The sequence below is a fragment of the Catharus ustulatus genome, chromosome 11 (genome assembly GCF_009819885.2).
Source record: "Catharus ustulatus isolate bCatUst1 chromosome 11, bCatUst1.pri.v2, whole genome shotgun sequence".
In the NCBI taxonomy this organism is placed as follows: domain Eukaryota; kingdom Metazoa; phylum Chordata; class Aves; order Passeriformes; family Turdidae; genus Catharus; species Catharus ustulatus.
Window position 1 is genome coordinate 5156766 of NC_046231.1, and position 16236 is coordinate 5173001.

A 16236-nucleotide genomic window follows, 5' to 3' on the forward strand; every position below is an offset into this window, starting at 1 on the left:
TCTGCTCCCTGACAGTCAACAGAAATGGCCTCAGAGATGATGCTGCCAATGCAGAATCATTTAGACAAAATGGACCTATCAAATTTAAATATATATAGAGATATTTTCATTATTTTTACATTCCACACCCCATTTGATTATTTTCAGTGACTTCTTAAGTGGATTTCCAGGCATTCATTAATTAATGAAGTAATAGACTCATAGATTATAGACAGAAAACCAAACAAAATAATTAGTCTGATTTTTTTTTCCAAGCCAAGAGGTCAAAACCTCATCCAAAAGCATAAATCTGAAAATAGAAATATTTCAAAGGCAGGAGGAATCTAAATTATTTGAATTCTCTGTTGTGCCAGACATATAAGGATGGCACCTCTCAACTCCCTCAACACCACCGAGTAGACTTCATTATTTCTCTCTCTTTTTTTAAAAATCCTTTGCATCTGTGAAAATAGGTCTTTCTTTAATTTGAATGCAGACTAAAGGGTGTTTCTCAGAGAATGTAAACAATCAGGAGGAATTGTTGACACAAACCTCAGATTTCTGGTTCATGCTATCTCTAGAGAGAAGCTGCATTTCTCACATGAGCAGTCCCTGCCAGCCTAACTTGACCGACTGAGAGCTTTCTTTCCAAACCACCCAACTAATTAACAACGAGGCGTGAGTGGAATTTTTGGATAGAGGAAAATCCAAGGTTCTGTTCCCAGGCTCTGTGGCTGAAACTGCACACACTAACAGAGCCCAGCATAAGAGTGAAAAAGCATCTAAATGTGGCTTTGAAAACTTTGTTTCTAATATTTTCCCTCTAATACTTCCCTCTAGCCTCACTCACAGCATCTGGTCATTATTCCTGACTGACAGAAAACATTGTTCCAAACCTTAAGAATTCCTTGCCAATTAGGGGTACTACCAACTCTGTGGCACAGGAGACACAGTAAACTTTCTCTTAGAATTAATTTAAAACTATTTCCACTGGTGGATGCAATAATGTATTGGCATATATTTCATCCACATGCAAGACTGGAAGAAGATAGGCAGATATTTCCTTGCATTATCAGGTAGAAATAAAAAGGAATAGTTTGAAACACACTTGGATCAAAGGTATAAAAGCTAGTAGCCTTTGCTCTCTGACACTTTGAGAAGAGTGTAGAAACTGTTTTTGAATAGGGAAATGATTCTATGACACCCTGTTTTCCTATCTCTTGAGAAGTGCCTACATCTCATGACACAGACAGCAAAAATGAAGTGTAAAACAATGGTGTTAGAGCTAAATATACAAAATAAAGACAGAAGAAATACATTCTCTCTTCTGGAGCTATGCACACATGTTGGTGTCACTGATGTCCACAGTAAAACTTCCCCTAGTCAGGTATTTTTTTATTTCTTTGCAGAGCAGCAGCATCACCAGATCAACTTAATACATAAGGAATGTGTGCCAATTTATTACTTAGAAGCCGGCTAATCTATTTCAGAAGGTAGACTGCTCCTGTAAAATACTGCTTCTTCACAGTAATTAATCAGCAGCTTGCTCAATATAACAGCTTTGTCCTTTTTTTTTTCCTAATAAATTGCAAAGCAGCTATTATAAATATGATTCATGCTAACTAAATTTGTAATTATATTAGCAAAATTGTTGCTTCATAATAATAGAAAAATTGTAATTGTTACAAAGCAAAAAAGAAAAAAAAAGGGGCAAAGCAGAATTCTCCAGATGTTCGGTGGGAGGGAGGATAGTAAGGATGTAGGCTTGATAACAGCAGCTAGAAATATAATTTTCGACCTTGAATTAAGCCAAATTGGGATTATTCCCAGCATTGGACACTTGGATCAAACTTGTTATGGGAACAGAGGCTTAATTATTACCCAAAGCTTAGCACCACTGCACTACCTGTAAGGTTACACAGCGGACACTGAGGAAGACCCAGAGCCTTCATCGGAAATGAGACCCCCAAAAGAGGAGAGACCCCAGCTGCTGGTGGAGCATGCACAACACAGCACAGTGATGTATATTTTAGGAACAGAAACTAGGAGGAGCTTTCCAGAAGATTCTATACTAATATGTATTAGCATACAGTGTGTAAGTGAAATTTTTACTTGATTGAGTTGGTGCAGAGGGAAGGGCCCCATCCGTACCCCGGTCAGTGTAACCCGGTCGGTTTTGCTTGTGCTTTATTTGAACCAAACCTCAATTATACTAAATTACTGCCAAATTTTGTATAAATTCAAATATATTTATTTAATATACTTTGACTGTATTCATTTATATACAATTGCTGCTATTAAAAATTGCTGCTAAATTTAACATTGGTGCTGAATTTAATTTTGTTTCATAAATTGGACAAATCAAAAAAACCATTCACCACAGCAGTTCTCCCCATATAGCCTCCTGCTGCTGATTTAATTAACTGGAAGCATGTGACTAGTTTATCTTTACTAGTGCACACTTTTTCTTCGGAGGAGTTAATCAATGCTTCCTATATTATTATCCTGCCTATTTCCCCCTGCCCTTGCACTATCCATCAGGAACCAAATCTACTTCTTATTTCCCTTTCCCTGCAGTTCCTGCAGCTGTTATGGCTGTGGCACACAAGGGCAAACAGAAGTGCTAGCCTGTCCTGCCCCAGAAACACAACCATGACAAACCACTGCACTTTCAACCTCCAGTGTCTCAAGCCTTCTACCAAGCATTTTCTGCCTGTGTATCTCCATAAGTAATTAATTCTCAGCAGAGTGCTTACTAAGTAGATCAGGAAAGCGCTGGAGCTGCAGGCTGTATTTATGTTAATGAAGAGGTTTAGGCTCACGCTGGTCAGCTTCTAACCTTTGCAACAGCAACATCTGAACACAGAATCAATGCTCATCAGAAATTCTGCCAAAATACATTTCCGTATTTGCCACTTCATTCCCAAACAAGAAAATACCATTCCCCTGGAAGGAAAGAGCTCACTGATCTTTGGTAGGACTCACTCCCCTATGGGATCAGAGGCCCCATTAAGGCACTCAGTCCCAAAAGGATCCTGGAGATGCTGAGACACAGCCCAGGGCTATCTATGGCTGTGAGAGCCAGAACTGGCTATTAGAGGTTTTCAGACTGATCCACGGTCTTTCCACTACGGTGCTGCATGGCATCAGGCAGGTAATGGCATCCAACATCTCTTCTGTTATTCATCTATTAAATGGGCATTACAGAACAGATATTGTCATGGTGCATTAAGGGACATTCTGAAGACTCTAGATGGTAGTTTAAATACAGGCATTTAACTGGCAGGCTAGATAAAACAAGCTAAATTTCGGAGGCTGTAAAACAATAATAGAAAGCACAGAGCTGAAATAATTTACTTGTGTAATTAAGTTCCTTTTATGTAGCTTGAATTGCATACAATGTGTATGAATAAAATATAGCAATTGAAAAGAATTGACTTCTACTTACATACTTAACAAGCGAAGTCATGAATTTCCTAAAACAGCTCATTTACCCAATCAGATTTTGTGGTAATCACAGTTAATGTCATGTACCTGAGGCCTTAATATGGAGCCACCATGCCTATATCAAAGTCTTGTCTTTCTGTCCCAGGCTCTGAACAAAATCATAACCATTGCTATCGACAGTGTGTGAATCTAAAAAGACTTCCAGGTTATGCCATTGCTTCCTAATAGTGAAGGGTAGAATGAATTATGAAGTAACATGAAGTCCTGTTAAACAGCATTAAATGTATAAGAAAAGCAAATTAAATTGTATAGGCAGTTTGTAGGGACTTAATAATTCACCCAAGAACAGCAAAGATCCCATAGTAAGATATGCAAAATGTTTTAGAGGAGCAAAAATTGCAATACCTAATTAATCTCTAGTACTTTCAAGGTATGTTTCATTCATTCAAAAATTATTTGTAGTTTTAATTAATATTTATTTCAGATATGCATCTCAGGGAAATAAAATCTTTGCCAAGCCTTAATTAAAGATAACCTTACTCATGGCCCAGTTTTCATTCCTTTAGAACTTGTGTTCATTATATTTAATGTTAGTGAATTAAAATTCAGGTGGAATAGCCTTACCTTAGCCAGGAGAAGAGAAGGCTCCAGGGAGAGCTCAGAGCCCCTTCCAGTGCCTAAAAGGGCTCCAGGGAAGCTGGAGAGGGACTTGGACAAGGGTTGGAGGGACAGGACACAGAGAATGGCTTCCCACTGCCAGAGGGCAGGGCTGGATGGGATATTGGGCAGGAATTGTTCCCTGGGAGGTTGGTGGGACCCTGGCACAGGGTGCCCAGAGCAACTGTGGCTGCCTCTGGATCCCTGGCAGTGTCCAAGACCAGGATGGATGGGGTTTGGAGCAGCCTGGGATAGTGGAAGGTGTCCCTGCCTATGGCAGGAGGTGAAATGAGATAAGCTTTAAGGCCTTGTTTAACCCAAATCTTTCAATGGATCTGTGATTCCCCACATTTGAAAGATACTTTGGCCACTGTGTATAACTTGCTTGTGAACACTGAATCAAGCTGCCGTGAATTATTCAAGTTTTGTTTCTCAGTCTGCTTTCCCCACATCTATTTTCGGACCTTTTACATCAATAAGACACAGCTCCTTGCATTTTTGTATGCTTTGATATCTGCACGAAGCTTGTATTAAGCTTGTATCAGACCTGTGTGTCTACAAGGAAACAGTAGTGATGAACAGATAAAGCATTTAAATGTACTTTGAAATACAAGCATTTATTTCATACAGTCAGAGGAACAGAATACCCACACAGGAAGAACAAAGAGAGTTCCAAGGCAGTATCAGAGGACAGGGTATCTGCAAAGTTAACAACTGTCCATCAGGAAAGCTGATCATGAATAACTGCAAAGAAGTTGCCCTGTCAAAGTAATACTCAAAATAAGCAGAGTCTTCTCTGTAATGCTGGAGGAGCAATCACAGCACAGATGCACTGACAAGCTCGTGGGAGGTTTCACAGAATGAGCTGCAGTTCCCTCTTTTGACATCATATGACTGCAAAGTAAATTGTTTTATGCTTATGAAAAAATTAATCTTTTCTGTATTTCAGAGTGGGTTATTACTTTGGTTATAAATGTACTTCCACTTTTATCCTGGTACTCTGTTGTTTTGCATACCCTGAAAAATAAACACTGTAAAAGTCTCTGACTTCAAAAAAGGTATAATTTGTTCTGCTAGAGAATGTTTTCATCAAGTAGTAAAGACAAAACCCTGCACACATTATAACATTATCATTATTTGGGGAAAAGTAGACCTGGGATGGCATTTAGTATTCCTAACAAGATACCAGCTCGATCTGGTATTATTAGACTGCCCTCTTTCTACATTAAAAGTAACTAATGGGTCAATTTTCTCTAGGTCTCACTACAGTGATACACGACAGGCTTTTTACCCTGAAGCCAAGATCACAGAAATGCATAAATAGCTTTTGATGAAATTAAAGTCTCTCCTTTAGGGGGTCCACTGTTATTATTCTGATATCATGGGTTTGAGATTTCCCATCCCCCTGCCTCTCAAATAATAATATTGCTGATATTTAAAAGCCTGCACTGAGATGGTATTTTATAGGAGAGGATTAGTTCAGTGGAAAAACACAGTTCTAGAGTATCTGAATTGTTTGAAGCCAGTGAGTAATGCTAAAACCAGACATATTGTGCTTGCTTTGCCCTCCCCAAAATATGCCCTAAATACTGTATGGAAAATGTTCCTTCACCCAGTTCTTGTCACTTGATTGGAACTCAATAAGGCTGTAATCTTGAAGTAGGGTTCCTGCTCTTTCCTTTGCATGCTAACAACATTGATAGCTACTGCAGAGAACAGAGCGTGAGAACAGCAACATATGACAAAATGTGTCTTTTACAGGAAATTTCTGTATCAGCAGGCACTCAATAATGTCACTGTAAGATGATCAGTTGCACTGCATTCCTTTAGCTTCAGGTTCTTGGGTTTCCTTAGCAAATTATTAGAGAAAAGGTCTGGCTTCAAGAGCAGGAAATCTTGCTCAGAAAATAACTATATTTACAGCTAGACCTACAGTAATTTCCTTTAAAAGGCACATTTTCTCATATGTTGCTGTTCTCACATATATCTGTTCTCTGCATTATCTATCAATGTTATTACCCCACAAAGGAAAAATAATACAAACCTTACATTAAAATCTCTCGTAATTATTCAGCCAAAACCTCCCAGTGAACTCAGTGCAGTGCTCATTACAAACTAAATTAAGGTGCAGGGCACTTTCCACTTAAAAATATTCTATGTACTGAGCACAGGGCACAGTCACTAGAGCTCTCTGATAGTCATATCATGATCTGCAATATTTGGTGCCTTGATGCCACTGATCTTGGTCACAGCTGAGTGCCATGGTGTATTCCTGGGTGTATTACACAGGTTTCAGTGTCTCATCACTCTTCATGACCCTAAAGCAGTCGCGCCTTTGATACCATCATTGCTGCATAGCAGGGCACTGCTTCAAATCATCTGAGAGAAAGGAATGCAATGAATCCTTTGGTACATGACACAGACCTGTAGTCAGGATGTTTTTCCATAATCTCACCCATGAACCACATGGATCAAAACATCCAAGTCTGAAAACTTTCTGACCACTGAGAGTAGTCAGAAATGAGCAGTTTCAGGTGAAGGGAAAGGTGCCCAAGATATTTTGATGACCATGAGTGGTCAGTTTCTATGTGAGAATTTGTGGGGCTTGTTTTACACATGTTCAATGCTAACTTTGACTGCTGCAAATCACCAGAGAAGGCACATTTAACTTCTGTGTCAATAAACTGTTCCACCTTGAACGTAAACTTTCTTTTGCAACTATAATGAGATGAAAACCACAGAATTTTAACAGAAAAGTGCAAGGTGGCTGTTTTTATTCAACTCACTGGATTTTTTTGAGAACTGTCAATTTTCATCCTGCTTACTAATTGACTACTGTACAAAGCCCTCAGGAGAATGCTAATGCATAAATGCACAGTACAAATTAATCAGAATGAAGACAAGTGGTAAATAGTCACTAACCAAAAAACAACTAAAAAGCTCAAAATATTCACTGAATACAAATTCTCTTTTAAACTCTGCTATTTGTACTGAAATGCAATCCTACCAGACAAACAGCTTTTTACTACAGAGCAGCATTTTAAGCATGTGCCATCTACAAATCATATCATCTTTTAAACACTTGAATGCCTAAACAAATAGTTGCAAAGCAGCAAGATATCTCACCAGCAGCTAATTTATTGTATGACTTCTTTCATCTCATGATGAGTAATTCCCAAGTTGTATTTCTGTTTTAAAAGATCTGTGGATTTTGTTACTGTCTCTATTAGTTAAATCCTTCTTACTTTTCCACAATAAAGTGGTTCTCATTGCCTACTTGAGATAAGATTTGGCTTTACTAGGATTTATGGATGTAAATTTCAGATTAAAATTACCCTTCCCAAACAAACACCAGCAGCTAACACAGCAATGCAAATAGCTTTGCTCCACAGCAGCAGTCAAGAGTCTGGATCCAGAGTTCTCTTGTGCCAGCAGTAATCTGATGCACTGAAGAAAACTGAGTTACTTCTAAGTTCCTCTTTCCAACCAGTTGGCAAATTTGTTTAAGCAGCCTGCACTGAAGATGCAGGGCAATCCTTATCCTAAAACAAAGGCCAGTGGAACCAGGAATCCTTCCACAGACTTCATGGCCTTTGGATGCAGCACTAAAGCAGAGAAAGGAGGACACTTGAAGGGTTTATATCCTAGTTGGAATGATCTCATGGACACTCGGGCAAACCTCCATGGTTCAACAGGAACAGTATCAAACTGAGTCCATCCAATAAATTCTGAGCAGTTCTAGTTTTAAAATAATTTGACAATCAACTAGACATCATTAACACAGACTCATCATAGGCAAATGGGAATCTAATAACTTTCTCTAAATTGTGTATTACTGGCACTTGAAACAGTTTAAAATGGAAAATCTCGCTGCAATTACAATATTCTCTCATCAGTATATTCTTTTAAATTCAAACCGTGTACTCCTGCAGAAAGTATTAAGAAATAAATGCTGTTCAAGGAACCATACCAGGCTTTTAGAATAATGAAGTGGTTTTTTTTACACTTCATGAAGACCTATGAAAATTGACACCAAGCCTGTCTCTGGCTGTTCTCACATGCACTGGAACATAAAGCCCTCAGTTTTGGGGCATCATGCAAGGACACCAGCCTTGATCAGCAAAGGATAACACCACTGTGAATATAACTCATTGTTCTCTGCTCTGACACAGGGACAGAAGCTGACACAGAACCAAAAAGAGCAGCACTTGTACTGTAATACAGCTTTGAAACAAAACCACGTGTCTTCCATGTTGACTTTAGAGAGTGCATTAATTTGTGAATTGATATTTGCACAAAGGAATACATGAAAACAAATGCAGATGCAGAGTGAATGAAGAAAGCTGAAGGGATGTGCTGGGGATATGCCTTTCATACAGAGATCAAACCTGTTATGTATATGATGATACATTCAGGTATTTAAAACAAAACATTTGGAAAGGTATCCCATGGTGAACGCTCCTTTGAGAATTTTCCTTACAATATTTTCATTTTGAATGTCTCTGACTGTATTCAAGGTAATCTCTAAGGTAGAACTGCCAGACAGAGGACACTTGAATTCCCTCATGAGGCTCTGGAAAAGGTAATATTCCTCCACAGAAAATTAATCAGCCATTCATTTTTCAAATGCCATGTAGGGAGTTTATCTTTCTGCCACTATCTAGTTAATGCACATTCTCAATGGTCTTATGGGTCAGGAAGTTTCCTTAGGAAACCTGGTAAAGACAGGCCATATATTGGTTAAGTCTCTAATAAAGCCTATTGGGAGAGATCAAGTGAAAGTGGACATCAGACCTACCCCACAAGAAGTGAAAAACAATCAAATGTCCACCTCTGAAAGAAGAAGATGTTCAAGTTCTGGAATTAAAAATAAAAACCTACCAAAACAGAACAAAAATCCACCAACCTTTTTTCAGTCAAGTTCCAATAGTCCTCAGCTATGACAAATTCTCTGTGTATCATATTAACTTGAGAGTCAGCCCTGAGTTATTTTTATGCTAACAAAAATATAACCCTAAAATGATAATGCCCTGGATGAGTAATAATTCAGTAATACTTCGCAATCAAAGAAACAACTCTTGCACTACCATATCCCTTAAGGTACAGTCACACACTTCCTCTGCCAATTCCAAAGACAGCTCATGGAAAGCCAGCAGGTGTGACAAATGAGCTGGAGTTTTCTAGACTGTGCTTTACAACAGATGTATTTACACATATCACAAGCTATTGGAGGGGATGGTGTATGCTACTGCCAAATGTTAGATGAAATATTATCAAACAGCACTCTCCCAACAAATTCCCATCATGTTGACTGTTGAGATCAGCTTGTGTAATTTTTCACATTATGGCATGTCCTCGATCAAGTATTTTTTAAGCTACTGTTACTATTTTAATTATCCCTCTCTTACTCACCAATACATGAAAAGTACATATTTTACATGAACAAAGAAATTGCAGAATGCTTGTCTAGAGACCTGTGCCACTTAAATTTTTTAACTCCTTCATAAGCTTATTTAATAATTAAATTTAAAAAGCATACATCAAAAACATAAATATGATCCCACTTCTATTTTATACTTCTCTGCAAAAGGCTCCTTCTTTCAGGCAGTAGCAGAGGATTTTGTCTTGCTGGAGCAGCTGCTCTTTATCACAGCATCTGGCATTCCTGGAGCAGATGGATGCCAAGAAGAGCCACTCAGAGCCCCCAGCTGGGACAGTCCCAGGTGTCCCCCAGGTGCTGCTGGTGACAATGTGGCCTCAAGCAGACCTTTCAGAGGAAAAAAAGGGAGTTCCTGGGGAAGTTGTCACTACAAAGGAGCCCACAAGGGCTGGAACCTTCACAGCTCTACCACAGGAAGTGGCACCTTGGGATGCACTGGGGCATTTGTAGGGACAGCACAGGACAAACTGGGCTCAGGAAACAGCTCACAGGCCAGCCATTGTCTTAACAAAATACAGCACTGCTCATGGATTGAGCCTGATGGTTACTACTCCTTATGGTAACACCACCTACTGTGTCCAAACACAGACATAATTTTGTTGCAGCACCCTCTGAACAGTGAAATCCAATGCTATAGACACAACCCCACGCAGCAGAGCTAGCACAGACCACACATCATCCCCAGCAATGTGTCAGGCTCAGGGTACTTCACATACACACAAACCATGACTATTAATCTGGTGGTGCTCTACAGTTGTGTTATTTCTTCATATGGTAATGTCTGTTCACACCTTCAAAAATACTTCTCTTCCTTCATCAGCATCTTAAATATAAATGTCTCAAATTGCACTTTGAACAAGGGATTTGTAACTGCCCAGGTTGTGAGTAGGTTAGTTTCTTTACATGTCTTTCAGGAGACCTGAGCAATTAGAGTAATTAAAAAGATAACCATAAGAAATCCACAGTCCACAATTGCAATTTACATTAAAAGTGAGTTCTGATTTCTTTGTCTTGGACACGTTTTCAAGAAGTGCCAGAAAACCTGGAAGCTTCCAAGGTTTGCTAGAACAACTATGGCACTGAAACTAAAGCTTGTGTACTAAAATGCATTCTGAGGAAAAAATCTAACTTGTTTTCAATTCCACTGTTTGCATGTCACTCTGCACTTGTTAGTCATATGTTTCATGCACTTAGGAAACAGAAACAGTTTTCCAAGACTGAAAAAACCACATTTATTATTATCATTTTCAAGAAACAGTTATTTAGTACAGAAATATGGGGACAACTCTGGATCCTGGATTTTCCAAATAGCAGGGTCTCTAGAGACAACTTAGGCACAAACTAAAAAGCAGAACACACTAATAACGCGAAAACATGTTTAAATATGATTTTACCTCTATTTTCAGAAATTTCAAAATGAGGAAAGAGATTTTGCTCCTACCTCTTCCAAAGCCCATAACGAATCAACCACAGGCTTGATCTTCTTACTCTTATATAGATTTAGGAGTTTGTCCATCACATCCTTGATCAGGCCACCTCGATTCTGTTTGAAAAGTAGATTCAACAGGGAAAATCCAGCAATGACTTTGTTCTCCTCATACAGCTTGATAGGATTTACTTTCTCAACCTGCCACCACTGGAAACCAATAAGAAACAGCATGGTTAGAAAAACATTTTTCAAGAAACGTACAGGAAAGTTCACAAGCAAACTGTCAGTGCAGATGTGATAAATGACTCATCTGTCAGGTCTGAAGCAACAGTCGAGAGAAGCAGCAAGGATTTGATTTAAGCATGAGGAAAGAAAGTGTGTAGCTGACTGACAAGCAGAAATAAAACACAGACTCATGTTGGAGGAGGTCTGGGTGTGAGAAGGATGGTGAACATGTCTGGGTTTATAGGAGGGTCTGGCAGTAAGGAGTTTTGATTTCCTTCCCCCTTCTGCTCTCCTGCTATCTCCAGACATCCACTGAAGTGCCCAGATGTTCACCGGCAACTCTTGGCCATGACTCTTCCCAAAACCAAGGGAACCAGGCACTGCCTATTTAGCTGCCAGTTACTTTACATCCATTATTTTGTTTATGACACTCGAGCATACCTCGTAGTATCTAATGAAAGGATTTTATTTCATTTAGCCCAAGAGCATCATTGAGAGTGAGAGATGCCACTTCCCTGCAAATTTCATTTGAATGGTAAAATTTTAATTGTAATTTTCATACAATTTTGATGAGTTAATTTTACTACATAATTAAACAAAGAAACTAGCTATACTTGTATACAAAATCTGTATTTTAAAAATTCATTCAATTTATTAATATTTGTTCTGTCAATAAATACCAATACTATCTGAAAAAGACTTGATTTGAAATTTATTTCATTGGATCAACCTACCCTACATATTCCATGCACCTGGACATTCTTACATTTAACAGTAAAAAGGCTGCATAGCAAAGATTATCTTGTTTTAGTTCACAAGTGTGTGACAATAACAAGAATCCTCCCACTACAACCGCTAAGAAAATGTAGGAGGCCAAGAACAGATACGTGCTACAGTCTCTGACTTATCTTGTTTTCAGCTACATAGAGACTTTTGAAGCCAATTCCTCCTGGGAAGGGGCTGTTGCTGGAAGCTGTAAATGAGCTTTTGGCAAAAGGAGATCATAGGATATATGTTCAAAAAAGACTTTTCCCTATGTTTTTTCCTTATGAAAGAATCTCTTTCCCTCCTGGTTAACTTATTTCTTGCTGGCAGTTTATATGATATATTTGTCCTAGTTTTGATCTCTAGGATTTCTGCACAGATTTCTACTGTTATAGTAAGCTAAAGAAAAAAAAAAGAATTAACATTTTAACTTTCAAGTTGTTGACATCATCAATTAGGAAACAAATGCCACATCATCATCTCTTTGATGTCACCTGAACATGGAGAACTGCTTCTGTATGAAACAAACTTCTGAAAAGCTGAAAATGACTGAACACATCCCCCATTTAAAAGATATATCTCCATTAATTTGCTGCACAGTCCTGACAGTGTTTTCAGATACCAGGAATCTACAGGGTACAGTTAATCATATCCATGGGTGTGATATTCTGCCACAAGCAAATAAATAATGTAGTCTAAATGTAGCTATGTAAGAGATCTATGTCTCACAGACAATTTCAATGGCAATATGAAATACACACAGACCCAATTCTGGTCTAACTGAGCTGCCAGATGAAAACATGGCACAAAAACACAACATGCAAAAGTAACGACTCAGTAGAGATAAATGAAAATGATGAAGATGAAAATGCTACTGGAAAGACTGAAGTTAGTGGAAAGAGTATAATCAAAGACACACTTACTGATTTTGCAAAACTGAAGAAGCTTTTTGTCTCCCCAGTAACCATGTTAGATGAACCTGTAAAAGATGAGCACATTCACACACAACTTATTATTACAAGCTACAGCAGACCATTTAGTACATGTAAAGTCATCTTGATGATTCATATTTATGAAAAAAAACATGCCCAGGTTTAAAAGAGATTAGTAGAAATACTCATACTTTGAGAATAAATAACAGAGAGGCCAAGGTGACCAAGCCCTCTAGGCTTACAGGAAGTCTGAGACGATGCGGACAATCTATGAAATCTGCCAAAGCCACGTTAAGTTCTATTGGGCATCTTCCCAAAAATACAGCAAGCCCTTCAGCTGCCCCTCCAACAGGAGCTTCCCCACACAGTAGGGCAGCCTGGCAGAACTGCGGGGGAGATGTGTCCACTCCATGTGAGGAGCAGTCCACAAACAGGAGTGGAAATTTGTGAGCAGAAGCCTGGGTTGGATTCCTCAAAGTCATGTCATACAAAACCAAAAGCATTCTTCCTGAAATTGTCTTTCAAGCTTCCCTCTCACAAAAACTATATTGCAGTTTCCTTGGCCACACAATGATTCTTAGAATGAGAGAGCCAAATTTTCTCCTGTACCACTCAATGATGTTTAACAATCTGTAATGTGTGTTCAGTTTCAATTTTGGATTTACTTTAATAAATATTTTTTCAAGATTTTTTTTTGTATTAACATTTATTTATCAATAATTTAGTCCATGGTCAGCTTCACTAAAACCCTTGACTGGAAATGATCAAACTGAGAAAGCATAACATGTCAATCACCAGTTCAGGAAGAAGGGACATGGATGCTTTTCAGTTCTGCCAAGCTTTAGTTTTGAAATATGTACCTGCTTTTTCCCACTCACCATATAAAATATAAATCCCAAGTGGTTTGAGAAGACTGAGGCCTTTTCCAGTATTTTCTCCACAAAGACAGTCCAAAACAATATCTACTCCATCCACTGAGATTCTAAAAAGCAGGGAAAAAACTCTTTGCAGTAAGATAGACAGGGCTGGTAAGTCTGGTTAACAAAATACTAACATTCTCCAGGTACTTTAGAAAGGACTCTAAGGTTGAGACTTTGACTATGTGAAAACTTTTCCCTCATCAAAAAACATTTCAGACTCATTCAGTGGCACAATGCAAGTTTTTCAGCCAACCCATGCCTCTTATGCTTTAAAGAGGGGGAAACCATCTTGTTCCCCATTTTTCAAGGCTTTCAGAAGAATGTTATTATCAAAAGACAAGCAGCAGATACAAAGTTCTTTTTCAACTGAATGTGAATGTCAGAGAATGCATGTTTTATGAATATTATAGAGAAAAAGGATATTTTTCTTATTCACATTAATATTATTTTTCTGAATTTGTCAGGAAACAGATCTTATCCTAATTTATTTTCTGACAAAACTACAGTAATTTCACGATTACAAGCCGCACCTGATTATAAGCCGCATGTCTGGGTGTCGGCAACGTTTAGGTCTTTGTCCAGTATAAGCCGCACTGGAATATAAGCTGCACTTTCATTCTCAGCGAGGACCCGCGTGCAACAAAGTAATGAATTTGTAACGGAATCACGGGATCACTCGCCCTGGCCTGGCGCTGCCCAACGGTGCCTGCGGGAGGGAGGCACGGAGCCCGCTTGCACCCATGGCGGCAGTGGGAGTGAGGCACGGAGCCCACCTTCACCCGCGGCAGCAGCAGGAGGGAGGCACGGAGTCCCCCACCTCCCCCCCTACGCTGCCAGCATGGAGCCCGCCTCCCCCTGCCGCGCAACAGAGTAACCAATTTGTAACAATCGCGCAGTCACAGGTTTTATTGGCAGGTGCTCCCCTCGGCACCTTGGCTGCACTTCCGGGTTGGGAAATTTCTGAACTTTTTTCATATATTAGCTGCTCCTGAGTGTAAGTTGCATTTCCAGGTTGGGAGCAAAATTTTAGTCAAAATGGTGCGGCTTATAATCATGAAATTAATTACTTGCAAGTAATTTAAAGAGTCGTCTTCTTCAGCTATTTCATCAGCTAGATATCAGCAAAGACTTAAGCATAAAGAGAAGTCACCAAGAACTGGAAATCCAGCACAAGGGTTGCAATCAGGCCATTTTATACTGTTCCAATAAACAGTTTGCATATTTATAACTTTCCAACAGCTCTGTCAATGCAATGTCAATATGATGCTGAAGAAGAAAAAAAATACGCTGAATATCCCGATTTAGGGGAGAGGCAAAGATTTATGGCTTGCAATGCATCTTTCTACTTCCTCACAAAATCAAGGTTAGACCCAGACATCCACTGGTTACAAACATCAGCAAAGCCAGGCAACTTCACTCCTTGGTACTGTTGCCACATTTGGGGACAACAAATTGTTTCTATTTAGGCCACTGGATGAGCCTCCACTGTAAAGGAATAAAAAGTTTACAATGAAAAAGCTTTTGGTGGCTTCTCTGAACCGACTCCTCATCCCCTATGAAGAGTTCTATGTTCATAACATCTCTTATGGATTTTATTTTTGTTTTTTCATTTGCTTGGAGTTACTGGTGGTTGCTTTGGTTTTGCTCCATTTTTGAGTTTTCTCCCTGATGAATGCCCCAGTGACCTGCAATAAAGCAGGTTCCTACCATTACCCTTTCTCCATCACATCTCCATCCTTTTCTGCTCACAGACTTTTAAGAAATGAACACTTTAAGCAGAACATAGTAAACAGTTAATATCCATCATACCAAACAACTACACCATTCCCCTTGCTGTCACTGCCAAAAGACAATTTGTCAAAACAACATTCTCAGAATTTCTGCTGTAGCTTTATTAAAAATCTTTTCAAAACAAAGTGAAAACGGAAGGATCTGAGTAATAATTCAGAGTACTGGCATATTCTTCTGGGTGCCACTTCTGTCTTGCAATCAGGACTATTCATTGAGCTGATATTAAACACCTCTGTGCCAGGAAAGAACAAACTAGCTTGTTACACCCATGTTTTACATCTTGTACCCACCCTGATTTCTCCTGCAATACCAGCCTGCAGTGCTAACAGCCCAGAGAGTAGTTCTGCCACCTGCACCAACACCAGTATCAATAGTTAGACAAATTGAAAAACAAAATGTTTGAAAGCATAAACAAAAACACACATGATGACTTCAAAAGGCAACAGGATGATTTTAATCTGAATGCAAACAAACAAAATCTAAGGATCTGAAATTAAAGCAGACATCGAGTGCTCTGATACCAATCCTTGGCAAAGGATAAAAACCTGGGCAGATAAAAGCACACCAGAGAACTCCAAAACCTGGATACCTTACAAATCCACTGAAAATATCTTATTTGCTGCATTACAGTGAGCAAGTACATATGCAAAT

At 39.0% G+C, this 16236-nt stretch overlaps 1 protein-coding gene across 2 annotated transcripts in view; it reads right to left on the reverse strand.

Annotated features, from left to right (window-relative positions):
• The window catches only part of VAT1L (vesicle amine transport 1 like), a 55304-nt gene that overhangs the window by 17854 nt on the left and 21214 nt on the right, over nucleotides 1-16236 (reverse strand). For both annotated transcript variants that reach the window (XM_033069561.1, XM_033069560.1), the window contains exons 5-7: nucleotides 13753-13856; nucleotides 12866-12921; nucleotides 10965-11159 (exon numbers count right to left, since the gene is read on the reverse strand). In XM_033069561.1, the coding sequence (XP_032925452.1) occupies nucleotides 10965-11159; nucleotides 12866-12921; nucleotides 13753-13856 (355 nt within the window). The remainder of the gene's footprint in view (nucleotides 1-10964; nucleotides 11160-12865; nucleotides 12922-13752; nucleotides 13857-16236) is intronic.